This window comes from Phyllobates terribilis, unplaced genomic scaffold (assembly GCF_046119375.1).
Source record: "Phyllobates terribilis strain yellow unplaced genomic scaffold, ASM4611937v1 Scaffold_3__8_contigs__length_932513732, whole genome shotgun sequence".
In the NCBI taxonomy this organism is placed as follows: Eukaryota; Metazoa; Chordata; class Amphibia; order Anura; family Dendrobatidae; genus Phyllobates; species Phyllobates terribilis.
This window is the reverse complement of record NW_027362763.1, coordinates 482,247,711-482,268,680: the sequence shown is the minus strand read 5'-3', so window position 1 is coordinate 482,268,680 and position 20,970 is coordinate 482,247,711. Positions and strand designations below refer to the sequence as shown.

Genomic DNA, 20,970 nt, shown 5'->3' with positions numbered 1-20,970 from the left:
GGCAAGAAAAAAGCAACTAAGTAAAGAAAAATGAGTGGCCATCATTACTTTAAGAAATGAAGGTCAGTCAGTCGAAAAAATTGGGCAAACTTTGAATGTGTCCCCAAGTGCAGTTGCAAAAACCATCAAGCGCTACAAAGAAACTGGCTCACATGAGGACCGCCCCAGGAAAGGAAGACCAAGAGTCACCTCTGCTTCTGAGGATAAGTTTATCCGAGTCACCAGCCTCAGAAATCACAGGTTAACAGCAGCACAGATTAGAGACCAGGTCAATGCCACACAGAGTTCAAGCAGCAGACACATCTCTTCAACAACTGTTAAGAGGAGACTTTGTACAGCTGGCCTTCATGGTAAAATAGCTGCTAGCAAACCACTGCTAAGGACAGGCAACAAGCAGAAGAGACTTGTTTGGGCTAAAGAACACAAAGAATGGACATTAGACCAGTGGAAATCTGTGCTTTGGTCTGATGAGTCCAAATTTGAGATCTTTGGTTCCAACCACCGTGTTTTTGTGCTATGCATAAAAGGTGAACGGATGGACTCTACATGCCTGGTTCCCACCGTGAAGCATAGAGGAGGAGGTGTGATGGTATGGGGGTGCTTTGCTGGTGACACTGTTGGGGATTTATTCAAAATTGAAGGCATACTGAACCAGCATGGCTACCACAGCATCTTGCAGCGGCATGCTTTTCCATCCGGTTTGCGTTTAGTTGGACCATCATTTATTTTTCAACAGGACAATGACCCCAAACACACCTCCAGGCTGTGTAAGGGCTATTTGACCAAGAAGGAGAGTGATGGGGTGCTACGCCAGATGACCTGGCCTCCACAGTCACTAGACCTGAACTCAATCTAGATAGTTTGGGGTGAGCTGGACCGCAGAGTGAAGGTTAAAGGGCCAACAAGTGCTAAGCATCTCTGGGAACTCCTTCAAGATTGTTGGAAGACCATTTCCGGTGACTACCTCTTGAAGCTCATCAAGAGAATGCCAAGAGTGTGCAAAGCAGTCATCAAAGCAAAAGGTGGGTACTTTGAAGCACCTAGAATGTAAGACATATTTTCAGTTGTTTCACACTTTTTTGTTAAGTATATAATTCCACATGTGTTAATTAATAGTTTTGATGCCTTCAGTGTGAATGTACAATTTCCATAGTCAGGAAAATACAGAAAAATCTTTACATGAGAAGGTGTGTCCAAACTTTTGGTCTGTACTGTATACCTCCATCCCATCAAGTAGGATATAATCACATACAGACCCCAACAGTTTGTTTGGAGAAACTAGAACTCCAATAGTATAGAGAATAGCAGCAATTGTTACAATCAAAGGGATGTCTACTTAAAGTGTATATATCACCTACTTAAAGTGTATATATCGGGAGCTGCCCTTTATACTTAATAAAAGAGGGATAACCTCAGATTTTACAGAATATAAGGGATTGTCAAAAGTGCTCATATGCAAGCCTAATGTCCCCCCAAATGTCACAACTTTGTAGCAAAAGTTGGAACAGAACCAACAGGTTATGGGATCCTGGAATGCTAAATGGGATGCTGTAGCCCTCCATGGACACCTCTAGCCATTAGGAATTCTGCATGTCCAGATCCTACAACTTGTAAGTTCAAAAAATTGGCGCTAGAAAGTCATGACCTTTCAGAGGACATTAGGCTTGCATGTGAGCACTTTAATAATAACTTATAATCAGTAAAATCAGATTGGTGATAGGTAATCTTTAAGGAAACCCATTATATACACAATGTTAAGGAACTTTAAGTTAACAGGGTGGAAGTTTTATTAGCCACCATAAAGGATGTAATGCTTAATTTCTCCTGTCGTGGTGCTGTACTGAATTTGAACTCTAGACTTTTACAGATTACTAGGTCCAAGCAGGGAGATACACTATGATCATCTTATTTTCAGGGAACCATCATGACAAAAAAGGAATTGTCGGCAGCTGACAATTCCTGTAAATGAAACAATGATTTAAAGGGAACCTGTCATAGTATTTATGCTGCCCAAATCACAAAAGGCATGAATCAGAGCCTGGCTGCACAATTTGAACCATGTATGCTATCTACTTGGTAACTCCTGTATGAGGAAACAATGCAACAAAGCTAAATTGTAACATTGCTTCATGTGCCACCTGGTGGTGGAATGGGGGCATTACATATGTTGCAAATATTTTAAAATGCAGATTGCCATCAACACGCGTTTTCCTTTTGATGTTGTACTACAGCAGCTTAATGTGACATGATAGCTCATTAGGCCTGTCATGTTAAGACTTGCTTCATCTGTACCTACAAAATCATAAAAGGGTCTCTCACAGCACATAATTTTTAATAGTAAAAACTACTAAAACTACTTTGAAATGCAACCCTTATTTAAAATCCTCTCCTCTCTCAAAAAATGAGGCATTTCTAATTCTATTATGTACTGCTCATGTCTCAGCTTTCCTGTGCAATAAGGGCATGCTTGCATGCTCTATACTTTAGATCCTGCAAGCATTGCTCTGATGTTGGCCATATCGTTGGATCCAGCCAGCTTAAGCATCCCTGCAAAACTGCTTCTGCTAGCAGTATTGGAGAGCACACAGTTCGGGCCAGTGGTGTGACCAAGCTTCTGGTCTGAATTGCAATTTTTAAGGACTGCATCTCCGACTAGGTAAGCAAGACCACGGGTGGCAGAGTAGAGGTGTTCTTCTGAAGAAAGAAGATGATAAAACCTCTTTACACTCAAAAATATTAGGCTGGGACTAAACCAGTAGAGTCCCATCAAGGACAACATCTGCAAAGAGTTTGTAGGTTCTCCCCGTGTTTTTGTGGGTTTCCTTCGGGTTATCCGGTTTCCTCCCACATTCCAAAGACATATTGATAGGTAATCTAGATTGTGAGCCCCAATGGGGACAGCGATGACACTGTCTGTAAAGCGCTGTGGAATTAATGACGCTATATAAGCGAGTAAAATAAATAAAAAAAATAAGTATGCACTGCCAATAGTAAGGCTTGGTTTACAGCTCCTGACCATTCTATAGAATCTGGCTAACACATCTCAGGACTTGTTTTCTGGAAGATAGGGTTGTGATCTCATGGAAAAACCTGGAAAATATGCTGACCAAAGTCTTTTAAGATGTGATACAGAACAGAGCAATGTATAACATATATGCGCAATAATAATAGGAGTGAAAATTGTACCATTTCCAGTGCTCCTTTAAGGACTCCAGTAAGAAGGTTACAATAGCTTAAAGATGATCTGCCAGTGGGAAGCTCTTCAATAAAGTCAATCAGTGGATTTTTAGCCAAAATGAGAGAGAATCCATTTCCATTGTCATTACCCCCAATAGTAGAAGGAGTAATCCCAAGGTACATTTTGAAGGCCACCTGTGTAAATAAATAGTTAATATAATGCAGAAGGTAATGTAACAAATTGATTTCATGCTACAAACAACACAGAAATTATGCACACAGTAATATTACAATACTGGCATAAAATGTACATTGTTTCCAGTGTACATGGATAATGCCTACAATGATGCCACAGGACAAGAGCAATCTATTTAGTGAAAATACAGCACAGGAGTTATAAACAGTGATGTCTGGAATAATGCTCACAGTCATGTGAGTTGTCACAGTAAAGGGATGAGATGATATATGATTGCACAAAATTTGTGCATATAGTAATTACTGTAGTGGAAAAGGGTGTACATTCTTGTCATAGTACAGGGAGAATACACATAAGGATGTCAGTACAAAAGTCATTTATTTAATGTAGTGACAGCACAGGAATTATAAACAGTGTCTGGAATAATGCTCACAGTCATGTATGGGAATCATACAAAGATTTCACAATAAAGGGATAATGCACATCATGATATAATGGCACAGAATTTGAGCACATAGTAATATTATTGTTATAGTACAGGGAGAATACACAAGGATATCACAGTGCAAGAGTAATTTATTTGGTGAAAATACAGTACAGGAATTATAAACAGCGATGTCGGGGATAATGCACACAGTAATGTGTGAATGATACAAACAGTAATTTCACATGTGCCCTGATTCTTTAGCAGTTTTACTTGAATTCTTGCAGAAATTGCTTTGAAAAGTAGCAAAATGTTGCGACTTTTGCCATTTTCAAGCCAATTTCTCCCAGTTGTGCTTATTTTTGACTGGGATTGGAGTAAGATTTCTGACATGATGCACAGAGTCGCATGCAACTTGTCCGACACTCCTGATTCATAAAGATTCATGAATCAGGAGCATCTGACTCCACCATCCCCTTCATCAACACCAGTGAGAAAATCGCCGGTGAATCGCTTGATGAATCTGGGCCATGGTGTCATCACAGCATGGAACAAAACAATGCAAAGACGTCACCATGCAGGTGTTACCTGCACAATAGATTCACAGTGCTGCAATAATGCAGCAATGTCAGAATATCAGCATAAAGAAAAAAGTGATAATGCAAAAATGCTGAGGTATTATTATTTAATCCATGGTGCTGTACATGAGAAGAAAGGTTACACAGATATGATACATGCATAAAATACAAGCAAGCACAATAAACATAAACTAACAGTGTCAGACTGGTACAGAGGGGGAGAGAACCATGACCAATCTACAATATATTGAGGAAAGAGACAGTAGGTTAAGGACTTGTAACAGCTCAGGTGGTTCTAGAAGAGAAGTTTTCAGGTTGGGTCTGCAGGTTTAAAGGGGTTGTCCGGTATAAATTGATACAGTTGTGTTGAGCGAGGCCACACCCACTGGATGTCCACACCCACCAGACAGCCACACCCACTAAATACCCGCTTCACTAGACAAGGCGCAGACTCACTCTATACAAATGTATGTGACGCGCCCCCTGGGCCGTGGGCTACTTGGTAGCCGGGCCGGTCGATGTTGGGGGACCCGGTCTGTGACCCAGGGTGGTCAATTAAAGGAAAAGTAAAAGGGGAATAAAGTTTTTAGAGATAATGTTCTTGATGCCACTTGTGGTTTGCGGCTATAAGGGGCCGCCGCTGCGGTGAAGATCCACTGAAGGGGTGGTGATGGCGCAGCATTAATTCTAGGACACAGTTGGGTGCAGTCTTCAGGTTTACTCACAGTTGTTCAAGACTCCAGATTACCAGGGCCAGTGTGTAACCTCCCATGTGGTCCTGTGTCCACCAGGGAAGGGGTTCTTCAGCTCTCAAGTCTCTCAGGAGTATTTAAACGGGACCCTGTTCTGTGTGCCTTTCCCAGTCATCTTCCCTGCGCTGGCTCTCGCCCTCCTGCCCTGCGCCTCACAATCAGTGTCCCAAGCTGATAACCTCGGGTCTGTCGGGCGTCTTGCAATCACCTGGACCCTATGCGGCCACCTTTTTGGCGATGTAATTGTGGTGGTTGGCTGCTGCACCTTGCAAATACAACAGCCTCCGGTTATCTAGCTGAGCCTGATTATTCTCCACTAGTTTAGGGGCCGGTCCCCTCTCTGCAGCCTGATCCCTCACCTTCAGCGTGAATTCGGGCCCACGGGTGGCATCCGCACTCACCATGCCCCTGGGATCCCGTCTGTTCCTCCTGGAGCCCTTCTCACTGCGCCTCTCTTCACTCTTTCACCTGGGCCTCTCTCACTGGGCCTTGCTCCTTTCTCCACTCCTCCTGAGCAGAGCTCCTCCTGAGCTCCTGCTCCCATCTCTCTCTCCTCTGAACTGACTCCTCACAACTGACTACTTCTAGATGGTTCCCCTTCTTCTTATGCTCTTCCTGACGGTGCTCCCCTGATCTACTTCCTCCACCCACACCCACTGCATGGTTCCCCCTCTCATGGTTCCCCCCTTCCAACCAGGGACAGGGCTCAGCAGTGGATCAGTGCATCTGGCCCCTCCTGCTGGTCTGGAATGGTGTAGTGTTGGATATAGGTGGTTGGGTCCCAGGTAGTACTCCGTCCTTCCCTGAGAGTGGGGTACCACACCTCTGGGTGAGATGCAGTACCTCTGTGGCGACTGAACCCGCAGGTGCACCACATATGGAGCGAGGCCACACCCACTATACGCGCCCTGACCAGAAGTACGTATGACTCATATATACCCGCCTGTACTGGCTCAGAAACTGGCGAATCCTTGCAGCACACAGTGCGTGCATTGGGGGGATTCATAAGCCGGTAGTCACACAGAGTGACTGCAGGTTTATTAATTTAGACCAGACAACCCCTTTAAATTATGGCAGACAACAGGGTTGGCAACTGTCCAGAAATTCCTATCAGTAAAAAAAAAAATGTAAGGTTTCCGTGATTAATTTAAAGCTAAAGAAACTTATACAGATTGTTTGACAGCAATTATCATCATTTTACAGTTTACAGTGAATGCAGATAATGTCTTCATATCAGAATTATCGGCCATAGATACTGTATGTTTCCCTTATAATCATATTGATATATTATGGTTTTCCAAAGGGTCTTTAAAAAAGCTATGATTTTTTGAAAAACTGTTCAGAAAAAAATAAAGTCAAGTTGTCAACCCTGGCAGAGAATCTGATGTGCTGACAATCGGTACAACAGGTAACAATGGAACTCTGAAGTATTACAATAAAACGCTCCATTCAGCTTTTTATGTCCCACTTCCACTTATGATCATCTCTAACCACACCTCACCTCTTATAGCAGCTGCTATGCTTGCTATATGGCAATTGATCCAATTTTTTTAAATGTATATTAAACTTCAGAATAAATGTACAAATACTATAAAATGTAAACCGAGGAAGACGGCAGTCGGTGAGTACATTAACACATTTACACTACGCTACGTTAACATATACACAGGTTTAGGAAATAAATAAAAAATAACATAAAGATTGCTTCTTTAAATCTCAAATGCCCACTGCTGAAGTCACTAGGGGCCTAATCTTAATATGTGTATGTAATGCGATTGCTCAAGTTAATAGGTACCCACACAAGCATATAAAGATTACATCCCTTAGTGGTGGCTAATATTTGTTCTGTTGATGAAGAGATACGGTAGGCTCCAGAAATGGAATTCTTATGAAGCCCCCTATAGTAAGAGCAGGTTTTAGAAAGTAGCCAATAAGATTTTAACAAGACATAGAATATAAGTGAATCATGATACATAGAATATAAGTCATCATAATACATAAAAGATAAACTAATCACAATTTATAATATTAGAGCCAATCAAAATATATTTTAATAATGAATTACATCATTTATATAGAAAATCATGTGATTTCTCTGTAATGCTTAGAAGCGTGCCTATAATATATTTTTGGATATAGTCTTTTGGTTTGTTTCCCCAATGGCATGTTTACTTGCGGAATGCTGTGGTTGATTGTTTCACAAAGCTTAATTAGAGCAATGATATTTAATAGCAGAAGTAAGAATAAAGACAGAGAAATTAAATGAACAGTGAAAGTTGAGCTTTATGTACGAAGTCAGATAATGTAACAGAATGGAGATTGTGTTGCATGAAATATTATGTTCACATACAGATATTGGATTTCTCTCACTTGTACTAAAGAAGGTGGAAATGGAACAATATTTGCCAGCCATCTATTTGATGCACCGGATCACCAGAAAAGTAGTCCCTCACACAGAGTAGCTTTCTTTTTTGGGTTGCTGGGTGCCTTAAGAGTACCCCCTCCTTGATGTCCATATGTACTAATATATTGAATAGGGTTGTCTATATAGGGGAATTTCTTTAATGAAGTTTCTGAGGAACTACTCTTTATGAGGGGAAAAAAACCTACAAGAAAAAACCCGAACCTGTGGTCATAAAGTGACAAGCGATGGATATTAATAAAAAACCTTTATTACGGTCAATGGTTAATGGATAGCAGTGCACTGAGGAGTGCACACACACAGATTACATAAAGAATAAAAAGGCCGGACTAGAGCTATGATATAAATATGCAACAATTGCCAAAAAAATTGCCCCAAAAATTTAATTATTTTATATCTGGTAATCATAGCACCATGTGCCTATAATAAATATCCTATCAATTGTAATAGAATATAAAGTATGACTACTTAGCCCTAACAAAGTTGATGGTGTTATACAGTGAATCCCTCTACATACTCCACTAAGGTTTGCAAACTATATGTATTGAGAGTATGCGTGTTCTACCACATGGCTGCAGTAGTTCTCATAGAGTCAAACCTAGTACTCATTTAGATGTGAGCCAATACTAAACATGTCTACACTAAACATGCATATTGCTCAAAGGATCAAAAATGGTTACATAGTCACACCCATACATTAATAAGAATTGTCTAGAGCAGAGTTACCTAGCTAGGCCGGACGCCTGTGTGTGGCATGCCAAACCCCGACGCGCGTTTCGGAAAGTGCTTGCTTCATAAGGGGTTGCGGCATCCAACACACGGCTGAAGGTTAAAAGGCAGCGCGGACCAATAGGAAGATTTTTCTTGCAGGTTTTGTGCATGTTTCTGAATGGTCAGCCATTCATGGTCTGGGCAGACATGTGTCAATGTAATTAATGTGTGATTGACATCATCTCTCCCTATACCCTATTGACATATGTATACTGCCAGAGTCCAAGATATTTTTCTAATTCTTTATGAGGGGGCAGGGTGGAGTGCCAGCTGCCTGACTCATTAAGAGGCGCACACCTCGTCACAATCTTACTTGACTGGAGTAAGATTTGTGGCATAGGGAACGTTGCCGCTCATCATGAATTTGACAAATGGGAGTTGCCATGCCTCTTTCCCACCCTAGATCTGCCCACTTTGTTGTAGATGGACGATAATAGCGTGGAAATGGCAAAAGTTGCAAAATGTTTGCGCTTTTCAAAGCTTTTTACGCCAGAATTGTCCTGAAAAAGCTTTTCTGAATCAGAAGTGATTTAACTCCATAGTAAAAGAAGAAAGCACAAATATGTATAATAAAAAATAAACAATGGTAATAAAAAAACAATTTAATACCTTTTTTGTTATAATGCCTATTTATATTACTATTAATATTATTGTATCCCTGTTATTTTATCCCCACGTATTAGTGGGATTTTGGTGGGTGTAAATTTTATTCGCTTTTGCTTAAGTTTGAGGAGCATGATCAGGTGTAGCACACCACATGCACATGAGTGAAGTTTATTAGTGATGAGTTGCACAAATCCGAAGATTAAAAAAAATATCCTCATGGCGACACATCACCATTTAGCCCTGCTCCATAATTCAATATACTGCACCTATAAGGCAAATTATTACATGCTGACAATACATTCACCAGTTAAAAATCAATGTGTATTCTATACAACATGTTTCATAGGCGCTTGGGGGATAGCTTTACTGCACATTGTCATCGGGTCTGTATACCAGAAGACTTGACAAACTGGTTTTAGCTTTGAAATTCTTGCTGGCTGAGAAGCATATATTATGTGAGGACGGTCACTTTCTCATACAGCATTCACATTGTAAACATCATGGACATCTTACATAAAGTGTTTAAGCTTTGCTCAGACAAGAAATCTGCCATCGGTTATGGCTTTTTGACGCTTCTTACTGTTGGTGGGCAGCAGTTGTTTTCTATGGTAGTTTTCCAGTGCCCATGCTCTGAAGATAACCTGATGTATGGATTTGTTTTTCTCTTCGCTCCTGCTGTAGTTCTTATGATCATTAGTTATTTTCTGAACAGTAGAACTTGGAAATTTTTCACCGGATGTTGTCTCAATCCAAAGAAGATGTGCCCCAGTGGTTACCGCTGCCAGGGGCTGTATATTTTCATACAGCTGACATTGGATGCTCTCGTAGTTCCCGTCATGTGGATTTCTATCGCCCTACTTCATGGATCCTTCTATACCTGTGCAATGAGTGGATGGCAGAACCCAGAGTATGTGCAGCATCTGTGTAGGAACAAGTCTGAGCAATGTAAGGGACAGCTCTACAAAGTGACCTGTGGCAAAGCACCAATGCCCGCCAATGATATACAGGAGATCACGCTGATTCTTCAAGCCCAGTCTCAGGTGGGTGACAAAACCTTTTAACATACAGTTGATATATAATGTGGTGCCAGAGTTTGTTACTTGGTATATCTTATTGCAACATCACTATGGGTTTTATGCATTTTTTTTTTCTGGTACAATTGGTAAAACTACTATATTATCGTAACCAAGAGAGTTGCCATTCCGATCTTGGGTTCTACTAATCGTAGAGTTGGTAAGGAAAAGATACAAGACAGTGTTCTTTCCTTCTAAATACAAGACTCTCACTCCTGTCATCTTCCACTGATTGCTGACAAGCGATGACATGAAAGACTTGTCTGCTACAAGATGACATGGGAAGGTTTGTACTGCACTTTATAGACAGGATCATACGGTCATACAAACAATTTAAAGTAGTGTACAATCCCTCCAAAGCCAGTACATTAAGTAAACAATTGTTGCCTTTCATCGGAAATCCCACAAACCAGGAATAACGTTCTTCTTTATGATCCATGGCTCCTCCTCTAGTGTCATACTAGTTCATTTGACCTCAACCGGAAATCTTACTCTGCCGGTTTTACATGTCTAGTCTAGCACAACTTTTAAGTTTACACCATTGAATATACACAAACATGTAAGGAGATTCCATAAAAAAATCTGTAATATAATACAATGATTACAACAAAGAGTTATTATTGCCTTGACCTCAGTTGTATAGGTTCCATACATATAGCAGAGTTGTGAATTTTATGTCAGTGCATCATTAGTCTGCAGCAAGTTTTACAATTCTTTTACAGTTCTCCTTGAAGTATATGGTGACTGTCTGTAGTAGAATGCTATGATGTCCACTAAAGGGCACTGTTATACTGTTTAATTCTTATGACTGCAAAGTCATCAGTTCAGTTAGGCTATGTGCCCACGATGCAGAAATGCTGCATATTTTTTCCGCTTCTCCCTGGCAGGAAAAACGCATGCGGTTTTTACATGCGTTTTTCCCGCCAGGTAGAAACGTTTGTCAAGCATTTTTGCATGCATTTCTGCATGCGGGTTATCAAGCGCTTTTCCAAGTGATTTTAGCATCACTGGGATAAGTGCTTGACAACTTGGTCACACTATATAAATCCATGCAACCAGCATGGATTTATATAGTGTGACCAAGTAATAATTAAAAAAAAAAAGAATAAGAATGGTAAAAAATAAAAAATAAAGATTATACCGTACTTACCTTCCAATGTCCTCCTGGTGTTTTCTCCGCTGCGTACGGTCTCTTGCACTGCTCGCGGTGGTGTGAAGGACCTGCGGTGACATAATTGAGTCATGTGACAGGTCACATGACTCAATGACGTCATGGCAGGTCCTTCACAACACACCGCGACCCATAGAGCAGACCAGACGAAGGGGAGAAAACACCGGGAGGACATCGGAAGGTAAGTATAATCTTTATTTTTTATTTTAAATTCTTTTTTTTACAGGTTCTATGGTACCCGAGTCTGGATGAGTCTCCTCTCCTCTAGACCTGGGTACCATCCGCACATTGAACCGTGTGATATCCACTTGTGCAGATGCAGTGATGCGGATGTCATGCGGTCCAATGCAAGTCAATGGCTGCGATTACGCTGCGTGTCCGCAAAATTAATGGACATGCTGCGGATTTTTGAGCGCAGCATAAATGCTGCGGAAAAATCCGCAGCATGGGCATTGACATTGCGGCTTGTCATTGGGGACGATGGGGGACGGATTACTAAGCGTTTCCCAAGCATTTACACTGCATAAATTCCGCAGCATAAACGCTTGGAAAATGCTTTGTGGGCATGCAGCCTAATAGTACCATTGGTTATCTACAGATATGATAAAGCAGGAGTGGGCACTAAATTTTCCCAAGGGGCCACATGCGAGACCTCGATGGACGAACCAATAGGCCGAAATTAATTGTGCTCAATTATAGCACTGAATATTGAGCAGAATTAAGTATGCTGACACCCCTATATATAGTATGAGCCCACACCGAGCACCCATATATATAGTATGATCCCACACACAGCTCCCTCTATATACAGTATGAGCCCAGACACAGCACCACCTATATACAGTAGGAGCCCACACTATTCCCGTTATATTATATATACGAGGGTCAGTCAATAAGTAATGCCTCCTATTTTTTTTCTCCATTTAATTGGCAAGAAATTCAAATGCAATTACATAGGCTGAAAACCACAACATTAACGGTTAATTTGTCACTTTTCAATATAATCTCCGTCCATCTCCACAGTCTTGGTCCACCGTTTAACAAGGGCATGTATTCCAGCATGGTAAAAAGCATTCTTGGGACCCACCATGCACAAACTTTTCTGTATCCCAGTTGTCCAATAATTGTCATCACACTGCCTTTACTGAGGCAGATAATGGCACACAATTCATCTGGAGTCACCCGGCGGTCACCACGAATGATGTCATCGACTTGCTGAATGTTGCTTGGAGTCACTGCGGTTACTGGCCTGCCACTCCGCATTTTGTCAGCCAACGGTGATGGCCCTTCAGCTGTGTTACAGCGACGAACCCATCGTCTAACATCCACTGTGGCATCACCGTACACATTTTTCAGTCTCTCATGAATTCGAATGGGCGTTTCGTCTTCTGCATGCAAGAATTCAATCAAAGAACGTTGTCTAATACGAACATCAATGTCAGCCATTTTGCAAACGGATACAGTCCTGCCAACTGTTGGTGCAGGAAGATGCAATTGCTGTGGATTGGAGAAGAAGGTTTGAGGAAATGTGTCAAATTCCAATATTTAACATAACTACCTTATTTAAGGAGAAAAAAAATAGGAGGCATTACTTATTGACTGACCCTCGTAGCATGAGCCCCATACAGCCCCTGTATACAGAATAACCACCACACAGCCCCTATATACAGCATAAGCACATACATAGCCCACCTATATACAGTATAAACTCCAACACAGTTCCTGTATATACAACATGAGCCACCACATAGCTTCCCTATATGCAGTATGAGCACCCAAATAGCCCCCCTATATACAGTATGAACCCCCAATTCAGCCCCCCTATATACAGAATGAGTCCCGAGACAGTCCCCTTATGCACACTATGAACCCCACATAGCATTCGTATATACAATATGAGCCCCCACAGAGCCTCCCTATATAAAGTATGAGCCCCCACACAGTCCCCCTATATACAGTATGAGTCTTCCATAGCCTTCCCATATACAGTATAATCCTTCACATAGCCCCTATATACAGTATGAGCCCCCACATAGCTCTCCTATATACCGACACACATCCCACACGCATTCACACATATATATACAGCAGCACTCCTGGTCAAAATTACTGTTATTATGAACAGATAAGCAAGTTGAAGATGAAATGATCTCTAAAAGGCCTCCACCACTTTCATTTTCAGAGTGCTAGGCAGTCGCTTACAAGAACCCATGGCTGCTGTTTTTTGGCACAAGGTTAGAGGAGGCGGGGTTTTTATGAAGCTAGGAAATTTGCCTCACCTGGCCTTTCCTAACGATGATAGTGAACAAGCCATAACTCTAACAGGCTAATTAAAGGGAACCTGTCACATCCTGGCTACCGTCTACACTGCCCCCATAGCATAGTTAGTAATGCAATGTGCATCACTAACAAGCTTTTTCCATTAAACTTGGTGCAGCTATAATGATTTTATAACTTTATATATACTTAGATCCTACCTGCTCATTCAGTCATAGGGGTGTGATTCTCACATTCAGTCATGGGCGGTGCCGCATTCAGTCACTGCTGGTGCGACCCATGTATTTGAATACTGCTCCTGGCAAGCGCTGATATTGTGGGGCGCATGAGCATTTGTAGATGTCCGGCCGCCTGCGCAGTGAGGCTGTGTGATTACCAGCTTCACTGCCATGCACTATGACACGCTATATTCCCCGCGCATGCGCAGTGAAGCTGTGTAGTTCGCAGCTTCACTGCGCCATGACGCTTTATTCCCCGCGCTTGCGCAGTGAGGCTGTGTGATTACCAGCTTCACTGTGCACGTGCGGGGAACATAGAGCGTCATAGTACATGTGCAGTGATGCTGGTACTCACACAGCCTCACTGCGCAGGCGGCTGGACATCTACAAATACGCATTCGCCCCACAATATCAGCACTTGCCGGGAGTAGCATTCAAATACATTGGCGGTACCAGCAGACAGTGAATGCTGCGTCCGCCCATAACTTAATATGAGGATCACACTCCTATGACTGAACGAGCAGGTAGGATCTAAGTATATTAAAGGTTATAAAATCATTACAGCTACACCAATTTTAATGGAAAAGCTTGTTAGTGATGCACATTGCATCACTAACAACGCTATGGGGGCAGTGTAGAGGGTAGCTAGGACGCGACAAGTTCCCTGTAAGGTCTGAAACCTTGGTCAAAGTTATCTGAGCATACAAATCTCCAAGGGTGCCCAAACTTTAGCATAGGCCCATTTTCCTTTTTGTAATTTTTAAAATGTAAAATCTGAAAAAATATATTTGTTTTGCCTAAAATATAAAGGAAATGTGTCATCTTTAACTTTAGGCTTTTTAGAGATAATTTCATCTTCAACTTGCTTAACCACTTCGCGCCAGAGCCTGTTTTTGCCTTCGTGACCAGGCCAATTTTTTCAATTCTGACCACTGCCAGTTTATGAAGTAATTACCCTGGAACGCTTCAACGTATTCCCCTGATTCTGAGACTGTTTTTTCGTAACATATTGTACTTCATGATAGTGGTAAAATTTCTTCGATATCACTTGCGTTTATTTGTGAAAAAATCGGAAATTTGGCGAAAATTTTGAAAATTTTGCAATTTTCAAACTTTGAATTTTCATGCCCTTAAATCAGAGAGATATGTCACACAAAATAGTTAATAAATAACATTTCCCACATGTCTACTTTACATCAGCACAATTTTGGAACCCAAATTTTTTTTTGTTAGGGAGCTATAAGGGTTAAAAGTTGACCAGCGATTTCTCATTTTTCCAACAAAATTTACAAAAACATTTTTTTAGGGACCACATCATATTTGAAGTCACTTTGAGGGGTCTTTATGACAGAAAATACCCAAAAGTGACACCATTCTAAAAACTGCACCCCTCAAGGTGCTCAAAACCACATTCAAGAACTTTATTAACCCTTCAGGTGCTTCACAGGAATTTTTGGAATGTGGAAGAAAAAAATTAACATTTAACTTTTTTCACAAAAATGTTACTTTAGACCCAATTTTTTTATTTTCACAGGGGTAACATGAAAAAATGGACCCCAAATTTTTTTGTGCAATTTCTCTTGAGCGTGCTGATACCCCATATGTGAGGGATAACCACTGTTTGGGCGCACGGCAGGGTTCGGAAGGGAAGGAGCGCCATTAGACTTTTTGAATGTAAAATTTGTCTGAATAATTAGCGGACGCCATGTTGCGTTTGGAGAGCTCCTGATGTGCCTAAACAGTGGAAACCCCCCACAAGTGACACCATTTTGGAAACTAGACCCCTTAGGGAACTTATCTAGATGTGTGGTGAGCACCTCGAACCCCAAGGTGCTTCACAGAAGTTTATAATATTGAGCTGTAAAAATAAAATTTTCACATTTTTCCCACAAAACCGTTTTTCATCCCTTAATTTTGCATTATCATAAGGGTAATAGGATAAATTGCACCATGAAATTTGTTATGCAATTTCTCCTGAACACGCTGATACCCCATATGTGGAGGCAAATTACTGTTTGGGCACATGGCAGGGTTTGAAAGGGAAGGAGCTCCATTTGACTTTTTGAATGTAAAATTTGTTTGAATAATTAGCGGACGCCATGTCACATTTGGGGAGCCCCTAATGTGCCTAAACAGTGGAAACCCCCCACAAGTGCCACCATTTTGGAAACTAGACCCCTTAGGGAACTTATCTAGATGTGTGGTGAGCACCTTGCACCCCCAGCTGCTTCACAGAAGTTTATAATATTGAGCCGTAAAAATAAAATTTTCACATTTTTCCCATAAAAAATGTTTTTCATTCCCTAATTTTGCATTTTCATAAAGGTAACAGGATAAATTGCACCATGAAATTTGTTGTACAATTTCTCCTGAGTACGCCGATACCCCATATGTGGGGGAAAACTACTGCTTTGGTGTACGGCAGGGTTCGGAAGAGAAAGAAGCGCTATGTTGGCTGGGATAGGCAGCAGACACCATGTCACATTTGAAGAGTCGCTGACATGCCAAAACAGCAGAAACCCCCGCAAGTGACCCCATTTTGTAAACTACACCTCTCAAGGAATTCATCTAGGGAAGTAATGAGCAATTTTTAAATTTATACCATTGGGCAGTGAAAAAAGCATAATTATATTTTTACCACAAAAAAATGTTTTACCCTCAGATTTTACATTTTCACACAGGGCAATGGGTAAAAATGGTGCCGAAATGTGTCACACAATTTCTTCTAAAAGTGTCAATACCCCATATGTGGCTGTATCGTACCACTTAGCCATACGGTGAGATTTGAGGGGGAAGGAGCGCTATTTGACAATTGGAGAACAAATTATTGTAGAATAGGCATTTGGATTTGGGAGCACAAAATTTTCTGAATTTCTTTTGGGGGGCAAGGACCATTTTGCTTTTCCAGAGCCTTTCTGCTACCAGTAACTTGGAAGTCCCTTATATTTTTAACAGATGATGGACCTGAGTGGGGACTAGCTTTTTTTGAGGACTGAGTTGAAGCTTTTATTGGGAACACATTTTACGTAACATTTATCCGGCGCTCTAGGCTGAGCACTTACATCGGGGTTTCCATCTAATTTTCCAAGTGATGTAATTCAGATGAAACCCCTGCAGGATCCATTCACTGTAATGAGGCAGCAGAGTTACTCTGGACTCCGTCTGGCCTCTGTTTAGTGGTGTCCTTTTTTTCAGAAGTGCACAAAACTGTGGCCAACCACACTTTTATGCACGCCTAAAACAAATGACACCGTGGGATCCCAGGCTAGACGGCATCCACAGTGGCCTATATCTGCCTCATTACAGGGAATCTTCCATCATGGGTTCTGGCTGAATCACGTATTTCAGAGATTTACACGGAAACTCTGGTGTAAGTGCTCAGCGCAGAGCACAGGATAAATGTGAGCAGAGCCTTACTGGGATCTTTGGGAGACATAATAAACAAATCAGTAGCAGGTGAATAATATTTGTTTTATTTATTTTTTATGCCGTTCCTAGTGTGATATAACTGATTAGATTACTTTATTCTTCGGGTCGGTGCGATTACAGAGATACCAGATTTATATCGGGTTTTTATGACTGACAGCTGTCACACACTAAAATACGCTTTTTTTGCAAAATCTAGTTTTTGCATCACCATATTTTGAGAGCTATAATTTTTCCATATTTCGGCCGATAGAGTCATGTGACGGCTTGTTTTTTTGCGGGACGAGTTGAAATTTTTATTGGAACCATTTTTGGGCACGTGACACTTTTTGATCGCTTTCTATTCCGTTTTTTGGGAGGTAAAGTTAACAAAAACAAACACTTCAGGAATTGTTTTTTGAGTTTTTTTTTATGCCGTTCTGCGTGTGGTAAAAGTGATCAGGCAGCGTTATTCTTCGGGTCAGTACGTTTACAGCGATACTACACTTACTGTATTTTTTTTATGTTTTGGCGCTTTTACACAATAAAACAATTTTATAGAAAAAAAATATTTTTTTTGCATTGCTTTATTCTGAGCGCTATAACTTTTTTATTTTTTGGCTGATGGAGCTGTATGGCGGCTTTTTTTTGCGGAACAAGATGACGTTTTCAGTGGTACCATTTTTATTTCTATTCTGCTTTTTGATCGCATTTTTTTCCACTTTTTGTTTGGCGATATGATGAAAAAGCATATTTTTTTGCTCCGTTTTTTATTTATTTTTATTACGGTGTGCACAGAAGGAGTTAATTAGTGTGACAGTTTTATAGCTCGGGTTGTTTCGGACGCGGCGATACCAAATATGTGTACTTTTTTTGGTTTTGTAATAATTTACGGATTTATTGGTTTAATATTTTATTTATTTATTTTTATTTATTTTGTGATTTTTTTTTTTAATAGTTTAAAAACTTTTTTTTTACTTTTTTTTACATTTTTACTTAGTCCCTGTATGGGACATTAATTTTTATTTTTCTGATCACTGATCTCATGTAATGTAATACACATATATTACATTATATGAGATCTTCACTGACTGAGTCTCCTGTCTGACTTCAGCTACATACAGGCTGAAGTCAGACAGGAAGGACACCATATATGGCAGAGCTGGAGGCGGTCATGTGACCTCCAGCTGCCATAGCAACCCCAGGTCCTTAAACGAAACGGAGGTCTTCGGAGGTAAGTAAGACGACCCCCTCTCTTCCTGCTGTCTCCTATATGCCGCGATCACTATAGATCACAGCATATAGAAGACAGCAAAGGGTTAACATCACTGGGACCTGATCTAATCAGGTCCCGATGATGTACCCTGTCAGAGCTAACGCTCTGCACCGGAATCGCAGTGCTTGCAGGACCCTGGGGGTCCTGAGCACTGCGAGACCACCCACCGTTTTTAAACGTCGGCACTGCACAGAGCCCGGCAAGCGCCGACATTTATCTACAGTGGGCGGTCGGGAACCGGTTAACTGTTCACAATAACAGTAATTTTGACCAGGGGTGCCCAAACTTTTACATGCCACTTGCTCCTGTTCTCCCAGCACTTGCTGGGTGCACTGACGCTCTGCACAGCAGACACGATGTAATGTCATCACTGCGTCTGCTGTCTTAGTTGCACAAGCTGAATGGTGGAAAAAGGAGTCGGCAGCTGCCTCTTCCACCAATATATTCACTGCTACCTGCATTCTGAGGAAGCAATAGTGTGGCCAGTATTTTCAGTCTTTCGGCTGTCTAGGTCTGCTGGCCGAACTGGAACAGCCAGAGGAAGGGACGTGGCCTGCGGGCCGCATGTTGTCCAAGTCTGTGATAGCGGAACCAGCCTAAATTCATAGTTTTTTGTTGTCTCCTCCTCCATTTTTGAAACAGACTACTGCAGCTTATGTTGATTTTCATTTTCATGCACATACCCTCCATACTAGCGATTCATCATGAAATCAGTATTATAAAATCCTCTCATATCCTGAAGTGTCTCATCTTTAATATGATGATCAATGTGAAGTATTCTAGCTAATAAACATAATATGCATCTTTATGTTCTCTTGAATTTTCCAGGTTATAGGCTGGTGTCTCATTGCGATTCTGGCTTCAGTTTCTCTTCTCTGTACTTGTTGGTCTAGTTGTAATTCTAAAGTAAGTTCCATCCAAATGTCATTCTGGAGAATTTATATTGAGAAGGAAAAGGATAAGTTTGATCAACTGGCTCAGGAATATGCAAACAAACTTGCAGAAAGGAATCTTAGAAGTTTCTTTGAAAACAAAGAACCAACAGAATTTGAATTGCCCAATAACAAGGCTTGGGAGAAGATCTCTGCGCTATATACCTTTAATCCAGATCACCAATACTACAGCACCCTCCACAAATTTGTGGAACATGGAGACAACGAACATTTCAATAGAAAAGAAGTAATGATGGACTTTGTAGACGCGCCAGTCTGATGAGCTTTGAGACGTCAAAGAAGAATGCGATGACGCTTCAAAGCTTAATATACAAATTGATGTGTTCTACATCACTTCATGGAAACACAATACAATAATATTTCTGCATGTTATTATTTTCTCACCTTATCATAGAAAAAGTGCAATAGCCAATTACCTTGTTTTCTCTACTGAAATATATTCAATGATATCTGAGGTCAGAAGAATTTATAACTTGAAAAGAGTGCAACTCTTGTCCATGAGATGTCGCTGGTATTGAAGCTCAGTCCAATTTATTAGCTAAGCCACAATGTATGAAATGAATGTATGATAACTTGTAAATAAAAAATGTATTGTTTTATAATAAGTAAAAAACATTTACAAATATGTATGTGGACTTTGTGATATTCACTTAACATAGCACACGGAAAACAGGTATAATCCTTATTCTCCTAAATGACTTATCTCAAAAATACTCATCAGGAAATTAAGTTGTATTACTACTAGAGATGAGCATAACAATCCATAAAGGGTTGAATTTGAGTAGAATTTCCTGAAATTCACAATTTTATGTGAATTCAAGGTTCACAAAAAAAAAAAAAACTTCCCATGGCACCACTTCCCACACTGCTGAAGCATTAGAGATCAGGCTAATGTCTTTTTGTGTGGCCGTTCGAGACTCCAGATAATGCTCTGCAGCCATGACATCTTATAGAACATATCACACCTTGTACAGTGGTGGTCAGTACCTGGGCAATCTAGGATCAGCGGTTCCCAGTGGAGAACAGTTTGTATAGCAGAGTTGTTTTCCAGCTCCAGAGTAAGTCTCTCTTCGGTAGAGGGTAAGCTCTTATGGTCAGTAGGGTCTTCTCTCTCTTGTACAGTGTAAGTTGTTATGGCCAAAGGGGTCCTCTCTCTCTCCTGTAGAGCGTAAGCTCTTATTGTCAGCAAGGTCCTCTTTCTCTCTTTTGTAGCGTGTAAGTTCTTATGGTCAACAGGATCCTCTCTCCTGTAGAGTGTAAGCTCTTATGGTCAGCGAGGTCCTCTCTCACCTGCAGAGTGTAAGTTCTTATGATCTATGATCAGAGGGGGTCCTCTTTTTCTTTTTCTAACTTCTGTTAGAGTGTAAGCTCTTATGATCAGCAGGGTCTTCTCTTTCATCTAGACTATAAATTTGTATGATCAGCAGAGTTTACTATTTCTATCTCCTGTAAAGTGTAAGCTTTTATGGTCAGCAGAGTCCTCTCTCTCCTGTGGAGTGTAAGCTTTTATAGTCAGCAGGGTCCTCTCTCTACTGTAAAGTGTAAGCTCTTATGGTCAGTGGGGTCTTCTCTTTCCTGTAGAGAGTAAGCTCTTATGGTCAGCGGGGTATCTCTCTCCTGTAGATTGTAAGCTGTTATAATCAGTGGAGCCCTCTCTCTCTTGTAGAGTGC

General features: G+C 41.0%; 2 protein-coding genes across 2 annotated transcripts in view; one reads left to right on the top strand and one right to left on the bottom strand.

Moving 5' to 3' along the window:
* TRAPPC3L (trafficking protein particle complex subunit 3L) overlaps positions 1-20,970 on the bottom strand; it is a 147,537-nt gene that overhangs the window by 8,835 nt on the left and 117,732 nt on the right. The window contains exon 5 of the mRNA XM_073675898.1: positions 3,187-3,372. Within this exon, the coding sequence (XP_073531999.1) occupies positions 3,187-3,372 (186 nt within the window). The remainder of the gene's footprint in view (positions 1-3,186; positions 3,373-20,970) is intronic.
* Positions 9,362-19,816, top strand: CALHM5 (calcium homeostasis modulator family member 5). The gene is made up of 2 exons (XM_073673188.1): positions 9,362-9,966; positions 19,175-19,816. The coding sequence occupies exons 1-2, from the start codon at positions 9,427-9,429 to the stop codon at positions 19,556-19,558; spliced, it is 924 nt and encodes a 307-aa protein (XP_073529289.1). The 5' UTR covers positions 9,362-9,426; the 3' UTR covers positions 19,559-19,816.